The 16,995-nt window shown below is 43.2% G+C and overlaps 1 protein-coding gene across 1 annotated transcript in view; it reads right to left on the bottom strand.

The window, feature by feature from the left end:
• The window catches only part of PDZD8 (PDZ domain containing 8), a 52,607-nt gene extending 50,013 nt beyond the window's left edge, over window positions 1-2,594 (bottom strand). The window contains exon 1 of the mRNA XM_053949321.1: window positions 1,646-2,594. Coding sequence (XP_053805296.1) covers window positions 1,646-2,529 — 884 coding nt within the window. The 5' untranslated portion in view covers window positions 2,530-2,594. The remainder of the gene's footprint in view (window positions 1-1,645) is intronic.
• Between the last annotated feature and the right edge of the window lie 14,401 nt (window positions 2,595-16,995).

The raw sequence follows: 16,995 nt of genomic DNA, 5'->3' as shown, positions 1-16,995 counted from the left end.
TATATCATTCTTAGTGTCAGTTGCCTTCTGTCATCATATTTCTCATTTCTGTTTCAGGCTCTACACTCTGCTTCTTACCTTATTTGCCCTTCCAGTCCCTCACACATGCCTCATTCATTCTTTAGGGTGGCAGAAAGTTGGAGAAACACCTGGAAAATTGACTAACTCCAACTAAATTATGAGAACACCTCACTGTCCATGTGCATCTCTCAGAGGCAAAGTGAAGATGTCTGTCTTCATCTGCTGGAAGGGAGGAGCACATCATCCATCACAGGTTGTACAGGAACCCTAAAAAAAACTTGTCTAGGAGTGCAAAGTTCACTTGTTCTTTCTAGGTGTGCTGAGAGTGCTGACTCTGCACCACAACTGTGCTAACCCAACTTCTCCTTCAGGCTCCTCTCCACTTTACAGCTTCACACTTTCCAAAACAGTAAGAGAATGGAAGCAAACCTGCTGCGACAGCTTCCCTGCTGTTCAGGGATTGCTCTCTTCTGGAGAGCAGTTCAGTACCTCCAAACTTGAAAGAACCACTACATTACTCAAAAAACTACCTATTGTCCTGTCAGGGCTATCCAAATCTTGGATATTTTAAAAATCCACTTTCATGAGAGCACTTAAAAATTCAGTTGCAGGGGAACCAGCTGAAAAGTCTTCAAAAATTACACCACTACAAAGTTAATTACACTTCAAAATTCCAACAGGCATTTTCAGTTACTCATCGCTCACAAATTTTAAGGATAAGACTTATTGCAGAAGAATGTTGTAAGCAAACCTAAAATCCTTATTTAACACATTACAAAATCCAAGAAGAACAAACAAAAGAGAAAGGAAACGTGGTACCCTAAGAAGGGTAAGACACAACAGAAAGGAAAGACAGTACCTGAGCAGTGGCAGGACATTAAGTATCAATATCAGAGGACAGAAACAAAGCAAATATGCCTCTTGCCACTTCTGCTACAGAAGTATCAGTGCACATTTCATTATATTCACTGTATAACACAGTCTGTGCATTTGTAGAAGAAAACATACTATAATACAAAAAAAAAAAAAAAAAAAAAAAACCAAAAAACCCAGAAGGGCCTTCAAAGCTTTAGCTACCGCAGCAGTGGTGATAGTTCTCTTATCAACTTTCAGACTTCCCCCAAAATTACTGAGGGAATTAAGCAGACCAGAAGAGAAGCAGACTGCCTATATCACAGGATCTCAAAAATATTCCTTAGACAGTGAACACTACCCTTTCTTATATTAAGTAATAATCATCTCACCTCTAGAGGTAAGCAGCAGCCACAAGTCTTGCCCTGGTGGCTCACCAGCAGCAGAAGCTTGGGAGGATACCCCAAACGCACACACTCTCCATGGAGCCATCCTCCTACCTCTTCCAAAGAGGGACATCATGGTCTATTGTCACACACCTGACAAGATCCCCAAACTTTCCATGCGTATTAATTCTGCCACTTAGTTACACCCAGATGAGGGCATGTAACAACCTCACCGTGCAATGGCTTCTTCACCTGTTATAAACGGAAAATGATCCTTCCTTTCAGGAAAGCTCCTGCCAACAGACAAGCAATGTACCCATCAAGAGCAAAACAGCAATTCTGCTGCACACCACCCAAAGTAACGCTGAGGACGCAGGACAACTCACCTGATTTTATAATTGGGTAAGGTGTGCTTGCGCTTAATTACTTTCTTGAACTGGTTCACTATGATGGAAGTGAGCTGGGGCATGGGCCTCCCTTCAAACTGAGACTTCACCTCAAAGAGTATCACGGGGTCGTCCATAAAAGAGAAGGACCAGTGTGTGAAGGGCAGGCGAGTGAAGACCAGCTTCAGCCTGCCCATCACCCGGGAGATCTTCACGAAGAGGTAGGCCGACTTGCCGAACACCAGGTCGGCATCGATGGCCAGGTGGAAGCCACCATTGTATTCCAGGTCTACCTCAAAGCCCAGCTCCTCGGGACAGCCCTCCTCATTGCAGGCCACCGGCCGGATGAGCTTCACGGACTTGAAGACAGGCAGGACACCGCCGAGAGAGACCTCCCTGAGGCTGAGCCCCTCCAGCACCTTCCCTGTCATCTTGGCCTGGAGCAGCTCCTCGAACTCCACCTTGATCTTCTTGATGACCCAGTCCCTGACCAGGGCAGTGTCCCGGAGCTCCCTGAAGAGGAAGAGGAAGATGGCATTGAGGAAGTGGCACGTCTCCTCGCGGGAGGAGGGGGCTGGAGGGGGCTCCGGCTGCGGCGGCGGCTGCTTGGGGCCGGGATCGGGGCCCGGGGCGGCGGCGGGCGCAGAGGCCGGGGCCGGGCTGGGGGCTGGCTCCGCGGACGCCGGGCCGCCGGCCGGCTCCGCGCCCTGCAGGTATTCCCTGAGGCCGTGCTCGGGCGCCACGCGGGTGTAGACGATGCCGCCGTAGGCTCCGTCCGCCCTGGGCGGCTCGGGCTTCCTCCTGTAGACGAACAGGAGCTGGAGCAGGAGCGTGAGGCAGCAGCCGGCCAGCGCCGAGAGCAGGATCACGTACAGCAGCGGCATCCTCGGGCCTCCGCGCTGCCCCGGGCGCGCCGCCCTCACCGCGCCGCCGCCATCGCGGGGGTCGCGCCCGCGCCCCACCGGCGTTTAACGGCCGCGGCCGCCAGGGGCCGCCTCATCCGGGTCCCCCCCGCCGCCGGCCGCGGGGCGGGGCGGGGCGGCGGCGGCAGCCAACCAGCGGCGCCGGCCTCGCCCCCCTCGCGCTCCGATTGGCGAGGCCGGCGGGTCACGTCATGGCGCCGGGCGTCGCCGTGCCGTCACGGCGCGGCGGGCGCGTGCGCGCGGGGGGAGCTGCGTGGGCGGCGCGGGGCGGGGCGGCGGCGCGCGGAGGGGTCGCCCGCGGCCGTGAGGGGCGGCGCGCGCTCCCGGGAGCCGGCCCGGGGCGCGCTCCCCGAACTCGCTCCCGAGACCCGTTCCCAGGGCGCGCTCCCGTGGACGCCTCTCCCCGGGGCGCGCTCCCTGTACCCGCTCCCGGCGCACGGTCCCGAGACGCTGCGGCGGGGCGCGCTCCCGAGGCCGCCCCCCGGGTACGCGCTCCCCCGGTTTGCTCCCCGGGCACAGTCCCGACCGCCGCTCCGGGGCGCGCTCCCGAGGCGGCCGAGGCCCTGCGGCCGTGCCCGCTGTGGCGGTGCGGGCGGGGGGCCCGGGCAGGGGAGGAGGGTGGGCACGGCCGGGGGACGCACCGCGCGTGGGAAGGTGACCGGTGTCGGTGGCACTTGTTCGCCCGAGGAGCAAGTGAGAGGCGGTGACAGAGAAAGGACATTGAGCATCTTCAAAAATCGGCGGGTGGCGTGTTTCGGTGAAATTGCTCCGGAGAGGGGCGATGACATAAAGTCTGTTTTGGTGGGCGTTGTGTGACTTCCTAGAAACCTCCTTGTTTCCTGCTGATGAGAGATGCTTTTAGCACATTAAAAAAAACCCCAAAACCCAGCCTAGATGACATTTTATCCAGCTCTGCTATTATTGGTGATGAGATATAAATCTGTTTCCGTCCCCTTCAGCTATCTATTTGTACTTAAAAGTCGTCATTGAGTACATGAGGTAAAAAAACCCTGCCAAACCTGTGGAGAAAAGGAGCATGAAGAAAAGAAAGTGGAGAGATTTACATGATATTTCCGCTTCTGATGTGTGTGAGACCGCTGCTGTCCTGTGGGTAGGACAACCAAGGACAGGTTTCTTTTAGGACAAACCGGCTTCGATGAGATCGCAGAGGAAAGCGGAGGAGGGATCTCACTGCCCAGGCTGCTCAGAAGCCTTCCAGGGAGGTGACAGATGTGCTCTGTGCAGGAGGCACAGCCAGTGACAGCCCATCCAGCTGGGGACTGGGGACATTACAGCACTGCTTGAAAATCAGTGAGCCAGGATAGAAAGAAGAAATGTGACATGAGGCAGGGCTTCAGCATGCAGGGAAAACATGTGACTCTTCAAAAAGAGTCATTTTGAACATTCTGAGAAGTTAACTCGGAAGAGCCATTCAAATTCAGCTTACAGAATTGTCATAGGAAATAAGCATATTGTTACTGGAAATATAAACATATCCAAAAGAAACTCCTGTTATTTAAATCCAGAAAATTAATTTAAAGACCAGATCAAGGTTGTATATGCTGCTAGAGAATGTACTATGTCAGCTGTACACTGTTTTTCCAGGTGCTTCCCTTTGTCAGGGGTAGTCTATTTCAGTCTTGGAATAGAAGTTTTCTGATTTCTGAAAGGCAGCAACAATTGAGACAAAAGTTACTTTAATGATTAAGCTTGTTTATTACACTGGTTTTTTTTTTATGTTTAGCTAAATACTTAGCTAAAAGTTCTTTGATTATGTTATACTTTAATAGAATAAAAGAAAACTCATGCTCACATTGCTGGTTGTTCTTTTCCCCAACCTCCAGAACTGCTTAAAAATGCAAACAAGAGGAGAAGAAAATGTGGAATTTTATTACCAAGAAGATAAAAGCTCTCTTCCCCATCCCCCTTCGTAAAGTGTGTGGGGTGGGAGGATTGAAAAGCTCTTAATGATGTAGTGCTGTGGTTTGAAACTAGAGATTCAGAGTATGAATTTTTTATAGGTCTTGTGACTGAAAGTTGAAATGCCTGGGTGTTTAACAGAGCACTTCTATAGAAATACCAGAGAGGTCATTAGTCCAACATTTGAGCTGCTCTGTTACGGGCCTGCGCCGTGGCTAACACAGACATACGTGGTAATAATGGAAAGGTTTGGGATTTGCAACTAAATGGCTTTTCAGATAAGGACTAATCTATTCAAAAAGGCAATAGCAGCCTTGCTTTTGGGTCAGGAGGAACAGCAGGAGGATAAAAAAAAAAAAAGTCATGTTGCAGATGTCTCAATTGAGTATTTTCTTCTGTTAGACAAGCAGAATAGGGAATTTGGCACATTCTGTGCACCTGATGGCAGCTTAAGAGCCTCTGAAATGTTCAGCTCAGTAATCGCTTTTCTCCTTCCCCGGGAACATTTTCAACAGGAGCTGTGTTATCTTAAAAGACACGTTATGAAGCAAGAATCAGACACGTTTTAGCATTTTCAATGAGAATGGGAGAATGGAGGGAAATAGCAAATGTGTTAACGTGAATACAAAACGATTGTGCAAAAATGTTATATAACATAGGATTGAAATAAAGGGAAAAATATTTAAATTTCTCAGCTAGAGGAGAAAATGAAGATTCATCTTAATACTATCTAAAAAGGGCCTTTAAGAACATATTTTACTTTGGCTTCTGTTTGGAAGGTCTTATTTGCATTTTCTGAAAGTCTACATAAATAGAAAGGTTATGTAGTCTCACCAGTTTCACCTGGGTTAGACAGAGCTTTATAAAACTTTGTAGAATGTACTCAACTGTTCACTCTTTGAATAGCTGGAAATTATTAAATGGGGCTCAAGACATGCAAAATAAAAAGGCCTATATTTATAATGATCTTTTTAAAAAGTACTAGGAAATAGTTTATTAAAGGGATATTTTACCTGTATTTAAACAAGGAAAGTACTCTTTTAGTTTGTAAATCAATTTAGTACATGATGGCAGCAAATCACAAAGTACAGAGCTTCAAAATTAATTTCAACACTTTGTGGGAGATTTCAACAATGACAGTGCACAAAGATTGCAAAATATGTAGAGTTCCATAATTGATAATACAGAACAAGTAGCATAAATTCACAGAAGGGATAAGTTTGAAGCAACTGTCCTGTTCTAAGCAAGGAGTGGTGGGGCCTTGGGAACATTTGTCTCGATCCATCTCACTCATGCCTGATCCAAGGATCACTGGGCTTTAGGAGCATTTTCAGTAACCCCAGGCAGCAGGGCCAGGCAAAGCTGCACACTTTAAAATTCATGTTGTGGCACCAAGGAAAGAAACATCCACATCACAATCTTAAAAGGCAATTACACATGGGTTGGGTTTTATTTCTTTCAGAACTGCAAAATAGTCTAAATAGATTGTTTTTCAAAGCAGGATGTTTTGTAATGAGTGGTTTTAGTTATTTTCTTCATCACTGGACTGGAATTGTTGCCTTCTTTTGTAATATCTGTTGACAAAATGATTTCATTCTTTCCTGGGCCTCCTATTGTTTTTGTATTACATCTCTTAGAGACCAAAATTAGATTATCATTCTCATGGTGCTGCATGAAACAGGATTTAGAAAGTGATTAGGTAAATTCATGAGGAAAAACCAATCCATTGAAGGCCATGAAACACAAAGATTGCTGGAAGTTACACTGTGATAGCTGGCGGGTGTCTTTTCCTTTTGACTGTCCTCAGGCAAATTCAGACAGGATGTGCTGCACAGAGAGCAGCTGGTCTGCTCCAATGCTGAAGATATGTTAAAACCAAAAAAAAAAAAATAGGAAACACATTGATCAGTACTGCTCCCAGTTCTAGTTCTGAACTCTGCCAAGAACAGCATTACCTTAATATCTTGTGATTCTGCATTTTATTGGTATAAACCTCTTTCAAAACACTGGGACTTCAGGTGGGATTTCCTTTGATGCCATCTAAATTCCTACTTTTGTTTTAATTCTGCCTTTGAAGGGGCAGGTTGCACTGTGAGTCTGCTCCCAGAGCTGGCAGAAAGAGTTCACCCTATTTCTAGTTAGTCCCTGGGGAGATTTGTTCAATTCACCTGGAGGAATTTGTCTCATGCCCCCTTGTGAGCCCATGCCTTGTCCAGAGGAGAATCCATTGCTTGGGGCTCCATATTAATTTCCAAATCTCTCAAGTATATTTCACTATTATAAGCTAAATTCCTCCCCTTAGAATTTTATGGGAAAAAAATACAGTTTGGGTGACTCAATCATATTTAGGCTGTGTTAGTGCTACAGAGAACCACCAGCATTTTGTCATCCGGAATAAATCATTTGCTTTATTGCATTAATGCATCCATTTATCCTATTAAAAAGTATGACACATGCATCCCCCAACTTCTAGTCATTTTTAAAGATGGCAGCTGAGAATTTTGGAAGGTTTTATTCCTATCCTAGAAATGTCTCACTGGAAGACTTATTTTTTTTCAAGATGGGAGTGCATATTAGATATTGCTTTTTTGGTGGATCCTACCTGAGATACCCAGTTTTCAGAGATAACAAGAAACTACAGAATTTACTTTGGAACTGTGAATATTGCATGCAGCAGGAGAAAAAAAAAAACAAAACTCAGGAGGAAAAAAACTCAGCCATTGGCTGAGTAAAGATGAGGATGCTCCAAACTGACACTTTTGAAAAAGAAGAGGTTTTTAACTCTGTGTCAAAAATTGCAGATCTGGTATAATCTGTCTCACAACAGGGATACTGTTATTTATCAATCTTACCTGCAACAAGTACAACAATTGATTTGTTTGGTAGCAGTGGCTTAGAGCCCAACCACTTTGGATCAGAACATGTTAAAACAAAAAAAAGACAGTGAGGGTTTGCATCCAAGATTTAATTTGGCCCAAATACAAACCCAGTATTTTCACTGCAGCTCATCTTTAATTATCTTTTAAAGTATGTGCTGCTTGTTTAATCAAGAGCTTAGCATTTTGGATGTAAAGATGCTTTGGATACTTACTTCAAGAGGCTCATCATACTCAAGCTTGAAGTATCATGGTTCTTAATTAGGGATTCTTTTACTATCTTACACAGACTCTGGTTTTTATTATATCCTGAAGGAAGATACTCCACTTAGGAACTGTAGCTCTCAGATAACTTTTCTGAGATTAAAAAAAAAATTAAAAAGCTATTTTAATTGTAAATATAACAAATTCAGGTTTTTAACATTACAAGTATGCAAGGCAAACTGAAGATTTCCTTTATTCCCTGTCTGCTGTTATATCTTAAGTCCAGAAACTGTTACTTAATTCGCAGATGCGGGTGAGACTTGTCACACGTATTTCACTTTTTCCTGCATTTACTTTGCTGACTTGTGGTATTCATGTAAATGCCAGCTTGCTTAAGCTTTAGAAAGTGATATGTTTGGGACAGTGATTATCACATTTGTCATTTAGTGCTCACTCCATACCTTTTCCTTACATGCTCTGAAGCACATTCACATCCCTATTCAGAATTACAGGCACCCTCCCCAGGGCCCTCCTGCAAGCTCCCAAATTATCTTTTTCAGAGTGGAGATTGTTTTAACTACTTCCCCTAATCCATTTCAAGTATAATTACACTGTGGTCAATATGTTTTTGATGTTCCATAACCTCACATTATTTTTTTTTTAATGCTTGGCTCATTTCCTGGATTAGTCCAAAGCAGCCTCTGGCTGATGGAGAGGCTTCAGGAAACTGCATTAAAAAGCAATTTTGGTTTGCACAGGGATTCACTGGCTAAAGGGTTAATACACACTTCAGGGATGAATGTGGGGTTTGAGATGAGGGTCCCTGAGCCGTTGTGCCTCACTTGCCCTTCATTAAAAGTGTAATTCCCTGCATCAGTCCACAGGTAGTTGGTCGTGTCTGGCAGCCGCCGGTCACGGAGCATCTGCTGTGTCTTGTTAGCCTCCAGATAAGCTCGGCCAAATCAGGCCATGGCAAGAAGCTTCTTCCCTCCCTCCTTCCCTCCCTGCTGCTGGAGGTGATCACCCCTTCGGAAATGTCAGAGCTGCACACGTGGCCAGGCTGCAACTGCTGCAGCACAGAGAGAGACCCTTCATCAGCCTCTATGTCTGACCCTTTATCCTTTCATCAGCCTCTATATCTGACCCTTTATCCTTTCATCAGCCTCTATATCTGACCCTTCATCAGCCTCTATGTCTGACACTTCATCAGCCTCTATGTCTGACCCTTTATCCTTTCATCAGCCTTTATATCTGACCCTTCATCAGCCTCTATATCTGACCTTTTATCCCTTTATCAGTCTCTGTATCTGACCCTTTATCATTTCATCAGCCTTTATATCTGACCCTTCATCAGCCTCTATATCTGACCCTTTATCCCTTTATCAGTCTCTGTATCTGACCCTTTATCATTTTATCAGCCAGGTCCTGGATTCCTGTTGCTGCTCACACCCCCTGTGGATCCTGATGCTGGCTCAGCTGGAAAGAGGACAGAAGTAGGGGAACAGGAGATTTGAGGGAACCTGCTCCAGCTCTTCAAGCTGGAGGGAGTATCTCAGAAATTTTAGCTCATATTGAAGTTTTCTCAGAAAAGGAAGATTCTGGGATTTCTCCACTATTCACCTTAGTGTCTCTGATTGCTGCTAAGTTTCATGCAAGGTTTTGAGCCATTGAAACAAAAAAAAAAAAAAAAAAAAAAAAAAAAAAAAAAAAAAAAGGAAATTACTTATCAGCTCATGGGGAAGGTGTGTTTGGTGTAAGTGCAGTGGGCTGGCAGGACTGTATCCTGTCCCCCTGGCATTCCTGGGACTTCTGAGGCATCTTCACAGGGCTGTACGTAAAGCTGTCCATCTCAGCATCTGTAAATGTGTTTGTGGAGCTGAACCAGTCACTAATGCCTGAAGAGATCCTTTCATCTCCCCTCCTGTTTGGTCAGCCCTTCCTCCCCTCATCCCAGCAGTTTAAACTAAAATGAGTATAACTTGTTCCAAGTGCTCAAAGTAGACCAGGCATTTTGATGGAAATAAATCTGGGGGAAAAATACCTTTTGTACTGGCAAGAAGCTCAGGAAAGGGAAATGGAAACATTTATTTACATATTCGTATTTCTGTTTTGTCCTACTAACTAGGTTTTCACAACAGTCTTCCCCTGCCTGTATTGATGCTTCTGTATTCAGAGAATGAAAATATGCATGTGGGCTCCCAAGGCTAATCTATACACATGTAGTTTTATTCCCTTCACAGCATATTTCTGCACAAACTCATGTAGATTTTCTCAGAAGATGTCCCAAAGGCCATGTTTAATGACAAATTATGATCATTGCAACTATATCTGAACTATAATTCTAATATATGTACATATGTTTGTATTTTAATACATATACATATCGATTTGGGCTACATATTTGTAATAGCATGAGTTACTTTGTTTAACTATGTAAGACAAATAGCTATATTATTGAAATCTCTGTAAACACCATTAGTAACACATTTCAGCTGAGAAAGCATAACATTACAATTCCTGCCATTCTCCCTTTAGACTTTATTTAATAGTCTGGTTTCATACTACTCTGTCTGTGCTGCTACTGTTCAGAGCAGGACAAACATCGGCCAAATTTAAATTCACCCAGAAACACAACCTCACGTTTCACACTCAAGTGCTACATTTGAGAGGACAGAAGCAATTTGTAATGTCACAAATATTTTGCAGGTTGGAAAACTGTATTATCCCTGTAGTAACAGTGAGGTCTGGCCTTATCCTTTGACACAGAGTCTAGGCCATATGCTTTTAACACTTTCTTTAACATATTTTTTTGTGTGTGTGTGTGCATAAGACATTACAGAGGAATGGGCTAAGTGAACTGCCTACACAAAGGAAGTGACAACAATAAGTAAGAAAAATTGTAAGGAAAATCAGCAGATTGGGGAGGTTGTAATAAAATTTGGAAATCTCTGACAGAAAGGCAATTTAAAACAAGGATCTTCATGTTCACTTCCAAACTTCTGACAAGGCAAAAATTCCAAATCCCTCTTAACTGAAGAACAATTTTTGGACAAACTGTATTCCTGTAATGTCATTAGGCCAGAAGGCAAAGCTCGTGCAAGTTTGTACAGTTTTGGATCTCTTCGATTTCCACTCTCTTTTCCTGGGCACTCAGTGATGCTGAGGATGCTGAATTGAGTAAGAAGGTGAAATTCCAGTCTTCAGGCTAAAACAAGTGAGGAACCTGTTTGTTGTTCTCAGCATCACAGCAGATTGGCATTTCCTCCCACTACCAGCCTACAGCTTTTCAGTTATTTCACTAATTTAAGAAGCATGTCTCTAAAACCACAGCTGCCTGAAATGCAGCCTATACACTTCTATTTGAATTTACTTACTGAGCTGTACATCTAACAAATGGAAAAACTGAAGCAAATATTTGCAATATGAAATTTAAAACTTCTCTGAAATAAGCCTTAAAGAAGCTTGGGTTCCTGAATAATTTCTGCTAAAATTTGTCATCCGCACAAGTTTATTTAATCCAAATCAACATTAAAAGTTAAAAAAAAAAAAAAAAAAGCCAGGAAGATGAAAACTGTCATCTAAAAAGTGAAACTGAAGTTCTGTGAGGGCTGTATTTCCAAATAATGTTATTTTTATTGGAATGGGTAAAGCTTAGAATATGGCAATAAAAACTTGGAGGTTTTTTTGCCAAGATTTTGACTTAACTGCTTTTGATCAGCAACATTTTCTCAAGTCTTTTGAAAAGAGCAGCCCATGTAACTACATGAGTACCAGCAATACATTTTCTGCCATTGGCACTGTGACCCGATCAGCTCAGCTTAAAGACAAATAAAATCTTTAATGCAGCTGATGCAGTTTTTATTAGAATGCCATGTGTTGAAACAACTCAGATTTTACTGAGGGAGCTCCAAATGCATGCACTGCAAGCCATGTGAATGATAACCTTTATTTTTATAATAGGATTGCTGCATTTATCACCCCAATTACAATGATCCTAAGCACTGATCCTAAGCCCTTCTGCTTTGAAAAAGGCAAAATGTATTAAACAAGGGATATCTGCAAAGGCAAGAAACTCTTAATGGAGTGCTGAAACTGTACATCTACAAATTTTTAGTAGATCTCCTCTCAAGGGCTGTTCAGTTCCACAGCCTGTGTACTCCCACCACCTCGTACAAGTGGGAGTATTGTCAGTTTCTAGTAGTCTGAGAGAGAAATGTTACCTACGAGGAACATAATCAATGCACATCACATACAGTGGCTACAATAAAGGTCTCCGTAGCAACATTAAGAACAGATATTTTTAAATACTTCTAGTCTTATGTTCATGTTGGTTTTTTTTTTTATACAGCTATTGACTGCTTCTACTGCAGATGTTGCTGTGAGCTAATCATCCAACAAAACTCCTTTGCTTAGGCTTGAAAGGATGATCCCTGCCTTGTTTTTCTGCAGATCACCACAGGCTTGCTTTCCCCTGCAATCAGTTAATTTCCACTAAATATTGCATCATTATTTGTCAACAGGCAGCTGGTCTGAAAAAATCAACCTGTCAGAGCTTTCTCTCCTCTGAGAGGAGTCAGAAGAGCTGTGGGAATAGAAAGAATTTAAAAAGGAAAATTTGAGCAGGTTATGGCAGACAATCCACAGAAATGGTAGAAAACAAGAGACTGGGGGGGCTCATCATACCTGGGGGTGGGCTGAGGGAAGCAGAGTTAAAAGGTAGGGTGGTGAGGAGGAGGAGGAGGAGGAAGAAGAAGAAGAAGAAGCTGGAAAGCTCCTCAAAGCCCTGTAAGCTGTCAGGTGCTGCAGTGGGGGAGCTGCTGTGGGAGCAGAGCTTGATTAAGAGAGGAAGAACAGAGAACAGTTGGGTTTATCTCAGGGATCCCAAATGGCTGTTTCTGGAGGAGGAGCAGGAAGAATGCTAATATTTTTCTGAGAAATTAAGCAGCGTGTGAGTTTTTCTTGCATCTTCTTGCTCCTTTGGACCAGTGTCCCCAGAGATTCACCCCCTACTAACTCCAGCATAAAGACTGATTTAAGACAAGCATGGATTTCCAGACCTCCTTGTACACAGCATTTTTCTTTGTTATCTCAGAGTAACCCTACTGTTTTCCCCTGATTCCTCAACCCTACAGTTCAAGAAGGGAATGTAGATTTCAGGCAGGTAAAACAGGTAGAAAAAGGCTGAGCTCAGCCTTGTGCTGAGTGATACTGAGGCTTCATTTCTGAAAAGAACAGAATGATCTTCCTTTCCACTATTAGCTTCTTATGAGAGAACCAGAAAGGACCAATAATAGCAATAATTTATAACTGCTGTACTCAGGAGTGATACAGGAGTGATGGAGGCATGTACTGCAAGCCTTAGACTTCATTAATTATATATAAATACGCATACTGGGTAAAAAAACAACCCTGCTAAGTTTGTTAATAGACTTCTGAGATGCTAATCTTTGCTTCATCAGCTTAAATGCTTAAAACATAGTCTGGAAATACTGTTTGTACCATGCAGAATTGATCTGCTTTGGGGGGAGCACAACCAGGGAGCATGAGAGAATAGTCATCCATTATCCACTCTGTTATGTACACAGGGTTCTGGGCCATCTCTGGAGCAGCTTGGGCACAAAGGATGTCAAAGGCAGGGGAAGGAAATCACAGGTAAACATGTAAAAATTGTGTGTTGAGAAGGATGGCAGGAAAAAAAATGAGTGGAGTTTTAACAGCAGGCCTGGTCAAGAACAAAGTGTGCAGAAGGGTAGGTAAAAGGATTGAATTCTGTCCTATTCTAAATCTCTTCAAGGGACACCAGAGGTCTTTAACAGGGATTCACAGATAGGCATTTGGGCAACAGAGTTGCCTGGGCTGGGCAGAGCTGGTTTATTTGGGTGTTCCTCTCTCTTCTATTAGGATGGGAGCACAGATTTCTTCAGCTAATTCAGCTCTGTTCCCAATGGCAATTGTCTGGGAAGTTCTCCTTCTTCAGGACTATATCCCCTCTCCACTCATGCTCTTTTGCTGGGAAAGAACCTGTTGATGGCAATTTGGCTGAGCTGTCCATATCTCTAGGAAAAGGGCAGCCATCAGCAGCTCTGTGAATGCTTCCTGCAGTCAGTACAGCTCCTGGCTGGGAAGTAGCTGAAGATTTAGGACCAACTGCAAGGTCTGTTCAGGATCTGTGCCAAGGAGCAGCTGGACAGGCTGCTGGCTGAAGCCTGTTACACCACCGTGGTTCATAACCGAGGTAATTGACTGTGTTTGATTTTACACAGGAGATTTGTGGGCATCAATACTTCCTCCACACCAGCTGCTCAGCATATCTGATGCTGTAACCTGAGCTCGCTGGCTTTCTCGTTGTCAGAAGGGCACCATCAAGGACATTTTCAAAGTGTATGCCAAGTTATTTGTGAAAACCTCTCAGAACATTGAAAATATTGCTTTTCCACAAGGCCAATTCTTATTTGATTCCTACAGTTACCCTCATCAGCATGACTCTCCCACAATAACTTTCTTTTTCATGTCTTCTCTTCATGTGCATTTACTGGGGGAAACTTTTCACTTGACACAAGATAGGTGCCGTTAAGAGCAAGCACAGGTTCAAATTTAGGTGAAGAGGAGGTCACACAGATGCAATGAAGATTTAATAGCAAGTTATTGCTGTCCTTCTCACACCATTGATTTTCCCCTTTTTCTTTCCACACTTTTTACATTTAGTAGAGTTATCAGTAACAATCTGTAGTTGTTTTGCATTTTGTATTTCATTTCGTTGTTGTTTTGTTGGGTTTTTTTTGACACAAATGTTAAATTACCTACAAATAGGTTTTAGTTACAATTCATCAGCACAGTCCTGTCTTCCCTCCTTGCCCACAATTCCAGCTCAATATTTTGTTTCTGTATTATTCTGTGCCTGAGCTCAATATGCCCAGCTGTCAGGGTGATTTTGCTTTGATTCTGCCCCATGCCAACATTTAAGGAGGGTATTTTAATGATTTGGATACCAGACCTGGAGAGAACAGACCTGTGAGACAGTAATGGCAGGATTCCTGCCTGAATTCTCACCAGACATCAGCCAAGTTACTTCATTATCTTCAGAAGGTATTTAGTCACCTGAATCCTTTGAGATGAAGCTTAGGTCTGCAAGCCTTGAAGTCACATGTGTAATATCAGGATAAATGTGCTTACTAAAATTACAGGCTGGTTAGATAAGTTGGTCATATACACACACATCTGGGGCAGCTGGAATAAATATCCCTCACCATTATCCACACTAGTGAGCTCATTTAGCTCTTGTTGGAGGCCAAGGCTGCAGGAAACTGCTTTAGGTGCTATGGAAGGAGCAAGGGGCAGTGAGGGTGCTGTGGTTGCTCTCACTACATTTTCTCTCCGTGGTTTGATGACTCATGTTTCACACTTCCTCATTTTGCCATTTACCAACAATACAAAATGTCCTTTTCTAACACAGAAGCATTTAGGAGAACTGGGCTTGGGTAAACAGTATAAGAATGATTCTTGGTAGCTGTGAAGAGTTCAGGTTCACAGCTTTTCTGAGGAGGGCTTGTCTTGATGCAAACCTCTTTTACACAAGAGCCAGCTGCTCACAGTTTGAGCAATACCCCTGATGTACTCAGTGCTTCTGTAGTCCAGAATTCATGATGGATGATGAGAATTTGCAATGTCTGATCCTCTTCATCTGAAGATTTCATGCTCAATAAATCACATGCATTTCTTTTTCCTTATTTTCATCTGTGAAGAAAACTTCCAGTGCATTTTCTGAGTTTGCCTTGGTTCATTCTGCTTTAGCTACACTTGTTTCCTGGTTTAGCTCATCCAAGGGAACCGGGTCCTGCATGGGTCTGGCAAGCAGTGTGTATGTTCCTGTGTGCTATGATGAGGTAGCAGGTGGAGAACTTGAAAAACAAGTTATTTGGAAATGCAATTAAGATGCCAAGGAGTAATTTGCAAGATTTTGCTGAACATATAGACCCAAACAGGCTATTGCTAAATAGGTGCTGTAGACTAACAAAGCTGTGTTAGGAAAAAGTAAATAGAGAAAGGAAAAGCAAATAGAGAATGGTCATAATGAAATGAAATAGATTTTCATGTAGGAAAGAAAGAAGGGGATCCTCTATCTTATATTGCACATACTAGAGGTTTATGATTTTTTTTTTGTTGTTTTTTTTTTTGTTAATTTGGTTGTTTTTTTTTTTCACTAAGTGTGAAATATAATATTTCAATTAGTTAAATGCCTCAGGAGTTAAGCACACAGAGACTCATAGCTGCACCCCTCAAATTTCCTGTGGCATTAAAAGCCTGACCAGCACAATAAAATATATATTATCCTTTGAGCACTTCCTCCTGAAGATACTATTGGATTGAAGAAATATGGTCCAAAGCTTCATCCTCATAGGTCTTCTGAGACATGGGGCTCTGAAACTGTTCTTTTTGAATAGCAAAAGATGCAGAGCCAGCCTATGCTTTCTCCAAAACAGATCAGCATCTGCAGATCAGTGTGTAAAACAGAACAGCAAAGAGCACGAGACCATTCGATCTTGCCAAGGTTTGTCTGGTCAGGCTTCCTGTAACGGGATACCAAATCCAGCAGCAGAGGAATACTGGAGAACCCAAGTGCAGAGCCTTCCTTTGCAGGCAATAATACGCCTTTATATATTATCAGTCCTACTTATTGTTGTTAAGAGAAGAGCTTTGTAGTTGTGTAGACATACTCAAGCAATCATTACAATGAAGAAGATTTTCAGTTTCTTCCCTTTTTTGCCCCCAGACTGAGCCCTCATTGAGGCAGAATCAGCACAAAGAGGTCTGAACTCATACATAAAAATATGCAGCATTGATGGCTTTTTTTTTCATCTCTGGCTAATGATAAAACTGCTATCTTCATCAAGGAGTAGAACCCTCATTTCTTAACAAATTTTGAAGACCATGAGTACATTTCTCATCATGCAGTTGCAGTACCTCACCTATAGATAATCCACAATCTAGTACAGATGTCCAAAGAAAGCAGCTGAGAGAAAATAAAAGCCAGCCAGCAAACATCACAATCGTGTGCATCCAGATCCTGAGGGAGATCCACTTTAATCCAGCCTTGAATCCAGTCATTGAATCCACTCCCCTTGGGGGATCCACTTTTTTTGTGGTGCCACCACAGAAATAATTGACTTCCTGGCTGTCTCAATACTAAGACTTCTCTGGACAGATACAAAATATTTTTGAGCATAATTTAATAAAGATTTTGGTATCTTTCTCTGTTTTTCTCTTATGTCTTCACTGGTCCCTTTCCATGGGATGCAGGACCTAAGGGTCAGTGCAGTATCTGCTCCACAAGGTATCTGCTCCTCAAACATTGTTTGCATTTCCACAGTGTAAAGTGAGAGACCATTCCAGCTCAGGGATGAAGAAAAACTGTAGAAAAAAGAAATAC

Source organism: Vidua chalybeata, chromosome 8 (genome assembly GCF_026979565.1).
Source record: "Vidua chalybeata isolate OUT-0048 chromosome 8, bVidCha1 merged haplotype, whole genome shotgun sequence".
Taxonomy (NCBI): Eukaryota; Metazoa; Chordata; class Aves; order Passeriformes; family Viduidae; genus Vidua; species Vidua chalybeata.
Note: the sequence above shows the minus strand (reverse complement) of the source record. Positions and strands in the feature narration are given on the sequence as shown.